Source organism: Bidens hawaiensis, unplaced genomic scaffold (genome assembly GCF_021521415.1).
Source record: "Bidens hawaiensis isolate Kalapana, Puna unplaced genomic scaffold, B.hawaiensis_p1.1 tig00018977_1, whole genome shotgun sequence".
NCBI classification, from domain to species: Eukaryota; Viridiplantae; Streptophyta; class Magnoliopsida; order Asterales; family Asteraceae; genus Bidens; species Bidens hawaiensis.
The window spans coordinates 428976-434325 of NW_027492885.1; the positions used below are offsets into that span (position 1 = coordinate 428976).

General features: G+C 36.6%; 1 protein-coding gene across 1 annotated transcript; it reads left to right on the forward strand.

Annotated features, from left to right (window-relative positions):
- Positions 1 to 1556: 1556 nt before the first annotated feature.
- On the forward strand, positions 1557 to 2966 carry LOC143557478 (putative indole-3-pyruvate monooxygenase YUCCA10). The gene is made up of 5 exons (XM_077046535.1): positions 1557 to 1734; positions 1827 to 2170; positions 2276 to 2509; positions 2591 to 2713; positions 2793 to 2966. The coding sequence occupies exons 1-5, from the start codon at positions 1557 to 1559 to the stop codon at positions 2964 to 2966; spliced, it is 1053 nt and encodes a 350-aa protein (XP_076902650.1).
- The last annotated feature ends 2384 nt before the right edge of the window (positions 2967 to 5350 follow it).

Sequence of the window (5350 nt, forward strand, 5' to 3'; positions counted from 1 at the left end):
TCAGTTGTGCACGGCTGACTGTATAACAAGTATACATATCAATTAACTATCACTACTTATATCATCTTTCTAGTCTTAATTACTACCACAACGAACGGGGGTCCGGGGGCAGCGCCCCTGGCAGCGGGGTCTAGGGGCGGCAGCCCCTAGCAGGGTCCAAGGGGCAGAGCCCCTGGCTGGGGCCGAGCTGCCAGGTCAGCTTGGAAAAATTTTATTTACATTAACTGTCTTAACACATTTTCCATTAGGTTTTTAATTTATTTTATAATCGAACTTGACTTTAGGCGAAGTTAAACCTTAGGCGAACTTAGCTTTAGGCGAAGTTAAACCTTAGGCGAACTTAGCTTTAGGCGAAGTTAAACCTTAGGCGAACTTAGCTTTAGGCGAAGTTACCAGCTAGGCGAACTTGGCCGTAGGCGAAGTTAAGCTTTGAAGGCGAAGTTACCAGTTTGCAGGCGAAGTTATCAGTTTTGCAGGCGAAGTTGCCCAGTTCAGCTACGGGTTTGGTTTTTATCAAGCATTTTGGCGATTTTAATACCCTTGTTATGGTTCGACATCACCCACTAACGTTCGGGGGTCCGGGGGCAGCGCCCCTGGCAGCGGGGTCTAGGGGCGGCAGCCCCTAGCAGGGTCCAAGGGGCAGAGCCCCTGGCTGGGGTCGAGCTCGACTTGACTTTAGGTTTTTAATTTATTTTCTAATCGAACTTGACTTTAGGCGAAGTTAAACCTTAGGCGAACTTAGCTTTAGGCGAAGTTAAACCTTAGGCGAACTTAGCTTTAGGCAAAGTTGTCATCAGGCGAACTTGGCTTTAGGCGAAGTTAAGCCTCAGGCGAACTTAGCTCTAGGCGAAGTTGTCATCAGGCGAACTTAGCCGTAAGCGAAGTTATCAATTAGGCGAACTTGGCCTCAGGCGAAGTTATCGCTTTGAAGGCGAAGTTGCCCAGTTGCAGGCGAAGTTGCCCAGATCAGCCGCTGTTTTGGTTTTTATTGAGCATTTTGGCGATTTTAACACCCTTGTTAAGGTTCGACATCACCCACTACGCTTCCCGACCATTTTCGGTCGTATCTACACTATAAAACTTGGATCTTTAAACTTCAAAGATCAAGAATCATACCTTTCTGAGCTTGTTTGGATCTTGTTTAACTTGTTATCACAACTAATCCCTCTCTCTCTCTCGGATCTTCCCTCGGCCGGCGGCGGTGTTGGTGTGAGGTGTGTGTGTTTTGGAGTGTAAGAGAATATGGTGAAATGAAAGATATTTTAGAGTTTAGGGGATATTTATATCCCTTAAATCCCATGGACCTAAGGCCCATTCTCATTTAACCCATCTCAATTAATCCAAGTCCATGATCCGCTCCTTACTCGATATCCAATAATTAACGCGAAAACACTAAACATAACTTTCTTTATTCAACATTAAAATTTTAGGATGTTACAAGAAAGGTAAATATCTTTTGTCTCCCTTGTGTAGTACTATATAAAGGGTCCATACTTGACATAATGCATCATACTTCTACATACTTGTTACAACCACCTTAACAAAGAGCTTGAAAAATGAAGCAAGAAACCGTTGTCGTGATCGTTGGAGCAGGACCTGCTGGCATTGCAACGTCGGCATGTCTCAATCTTCTTTCGATTCCGAACATTGTTCTTGAAAGGGAGGATTGTTATGCATCTTTGTGGCAAAAGAAGGCTTATGACCGTTTGAAGCTTCATTTAGCCAAAAGCTTTTGTGAACTCCCTCACATGGCATATCCCGTGTCTGCACCAACATTTGTACCAAAAAATATGTTTGTGCAATACTTGCATAACTATGTTTATCAGTTAATGTAGACCCGTTGTACCAACGTAGTGTTGAGAGTGCATGCTATGATAGAGTTGCACAAAAATGGGTGGTTACCGCTAAAAATATGAATTTGGATTTGGTTGAGGAGTATGTAAGTGAGTTTCTTGTGGTAGCAACCGGTGAAAGTAGTGAAGGTTTTATTCCTAACGTTGATGGTTTAGATACTTTCAAAGGGTCAGTCATCCACTCTATTGAATATGAAAATGGAAAGAAATTTGGAGACAAAGATGTGCTTGTTGTGGGTGCTGGAAATTCCGGCATGGAGATTGCATATGATTTGTGCACTTGGGGTGCACATACGTCGGTCGTTGTTCGTAGCCCGGTAAGCACACTAAATAATTGATCTCTCGCAAATGTTTGAATTTGGACAAAGGCTTTATAATTTTGAATACATTGTATATGATAAATTAAATTTTTGTTGTGACAGGTACATGTTCTTACAAAGGAGTTAGTGCAACTCGGAATGTATTTACTAAAATACATGCCATGCACATTTGTTGATAAGATGGTTCTAATGTTTAGTAAGCTTTTGTATGGAGATATGGGTGGATATGGTATACAAAGACCCTTGAATGGACCATTTTGGCTCAAACAAAAAACTGGTCGATCACCTGTTATTGATGTTGGGACAATTTCAAAGATCAAAACCGGAGAGATTAAGGTAAATCTTGTTATCATGTTTTGATATCAAATAAAATATAAACAACAATCAATGATTAATTTATCGTCTTGTATTCTTTAGGTTGTGAAGGCTATTGCAGCTGTAAAGGGCAATCTAATCAAATTTACAAATGGTCAACAGAAACAATTTGATGCCATTGTCTTTGCTACTGGTTTTAGAAGCACCGTGAGGAGATGGCTTAAGGTAACTTAAGTTACTACATTTTGTTTATTGTTCTAGTATCTTAGTATTTGTAATCTTAACGTGTTTTGGTTCAATCTAGGATGATGGAGGGTTGTTTAATGAAAAAGGAATGCCAAAACACAAAAGCCCCAACCACTGGAAACGAGAAGATGGTCTTTATTGTGTTGGATTTGCGAGCGCTGGCTTGTTTGGTATCTCAAATGATGCCAAGAATATTGCTAATGATATCTCCCAAATTGTTCATGGGAACTAAGCTAGTGTCAACCATCTATGTTCCATTTACTAGTTTAATGAATTTATATGAAAGACATGAAATTGTTGTGGTAGTTGTTCGGTTCTTCAACATATAGAATATTTATGGATAAGAATAAGTTTAATTAGATTTGTCTTTGTGTTGGAATTGTTGTGGTGTTTGCCTTTACATCAACTAGGTGTTTTAATAAAATTTGTCTTTCAAGGGGGGGAAAAAGCTTATAATCAGAATGTTTATTAATTGCTTTCTAATTGTGCATTTATATCTATAGATACTGCTTTATTTTGTCGATATAATTTTATTTCCATTTTTACTAAAAGGATATGATCTTATATTTGGCATCAAACATTGACTTGGGATGAGAGGATTAGGCATGATTTGATAGACCTAAACCTCTTCGAGGACATGGTTGAGGATAGGAATTCGTGGAGAAGTAGAATTAAAGTTAAGGATTTTTAGAGATAATTGAATACCTTAGGGCTTAGACTTAACTTATTTAGGTCACATACCATAATGGTATTTCCCTTACATATATTATTATTATTATTATTATTATTATTAGCTTTTATATAGCTGTTAAACTGTGACCTTATTATTAATATTATTATAATTAGTAGTAGTTTTTATATAACTGTTAAACTTTGATTTCCTTTATTTTGCTTCATACACATGTACTTTGAGCCGAGGGTCCCTCTGGAAGCCACCTCTTTATTCCTTTGGATAGAGGTACGGTGTGCCTACATCCCACCCTCCCCAGACCCTACCTATAGCTTTGTTGTCGGTGGGATTTTACTGGGTATGATTGATTGATTGATTGATTTGGCATCAAACTCATTTAACTATTAATTTTAGGACAGGAACTATATGTTGTAGAGTTAAGATAAGGATTGTGTTTTGAATTATGATAAATGTGTAATATAGTATTTTCTATTTACCTAACAATGGTGTTGCATAAAAGGCAAATTAAAAACAAATAATATCACATTTTGTGTATTGGTCAGTAATAATCTTAATATTAGAAATCACTACCAACGATCTAACATTTCAACTATTTTTGTCTCAATAAAGTAATAAACACTATTAAGTTTTTTTTCAAGTTTCAAACCGACGTATCTTGTTCTGATCAAAAGCCCTAAAACATCGGTTTGAAACTCGGAAAAAAACTTAACGACGTTAAGTGTTTTTAACGAAGTCCACTGAAACAAAAATAGTTGAAATGTTGGACTGTTGACAGTAATTTTATAAAGATGGTATTATTCTCGGGCAATACACTAAAGGTAAAAGTGAGATTCTTTGTTTCCAATTTGTCTACATAAAACAATATAGAAAGTATAAAAAAGAAATGGTATACTTCTTAGTGTGAAAACATTGCTTAAAACACAAGTACATCACGAACAAAGAGATAAGGGATATAACCAAATTATTGTTCTTTCGTTTACAAGCCATTATAAATTATAGAAGTAGGAATTCTAATTCGAGGGTCGTCATGAGATTTTCGGATGCTCTGCGTGACTAGTAAAAATGGCCCTTAAAATAAACAAAACAAATTTAATGTAGCAAAGTGATCTGTTTTACATGGTTTAAACGAATACTCGTGACTCTCCTGCCATTCTTGCAAAATGGTATAAACTCAACTCATGAATATTGCTTATTGTCGAATGCCAAACTCCATATTTGGTTTGCTACGTTAAATTTGTGGACCGAAAGGATATGATATCGTTAGGTTTGTGGATTCACGCCACCCAAACTCCATATTTCTCACTCAAAAATCTTTACATGACCTTAAACAAGCTCTTGTGCATGGCATTGACGGTTCATTGTATTTGTAAATATGAGTACCATAGACAAATCTACTCAGGGCCGTCCCAACTGTTATGTTGGGCCAAGCAAGGGTTTATCCGCTTAGGGCCTCCCAAAAAATAAGACATCCATTTCAAGTTTTTATATTTTATATTTTTTTCGTAATAGAACACTATAAGTAAAATTGTCATTTATAACATATATGATTTAATGGCCGGATGGTTAAAAGCGCTTGTTTTACTTTTACCTTCATCTTAATTGAATATTCTGACCAGGGTTTGAGATTCTATTGTATATTTCGTTTTTCTTATTTAGCTTACCCTTTTTTTATCTATTTATTTCTCAGTTTAGCATACCTTTTTTTATTGTATTTCTTTCTCATTTTCTCCACACGTCCTTCTTGCCATCAAAGCTAATAGTTTTCATTTAATATGTGTTATATATAAATCATGTTCACTTTTTATGACCAAAGTTTTAAATTATTATGGTACATAAAAACATGTTTAACTATTGTAATACTACATTTGTCATATGAAACGTTTGTTATTGTTCGTCCAAAACCCGAATGAGTAGAGTTTTGTAAC

What these genes read in the sequence shown, in the direction of transcription:
- LOC143557478 (XM_077046535.1), top strand. Translation starts at nt 1,557, where the DNA reads ATGAAGCAAGAAACCGTTGTCGTGATCGTTGGAGCAGGACCTGCTGGC. An exon ending in TCATTTAGCCAAAAGCTTTT is followed by an intron (nt 1,735 to 1,826) that starts GTGAACTCCCTC and finishes TATGTTTATCAG; the next exon opens with TTAATGTAGACCCGTTGTAC. An exon ending in CGGTCGTTGTTCGTAGCCCG is followed by an intron (nt 2,171 to 2,275) that starts GTAAGCACACTA and finishes TTGTTGTGACAG; the next exon opens with GTACATGTTCTTACAAAGGA.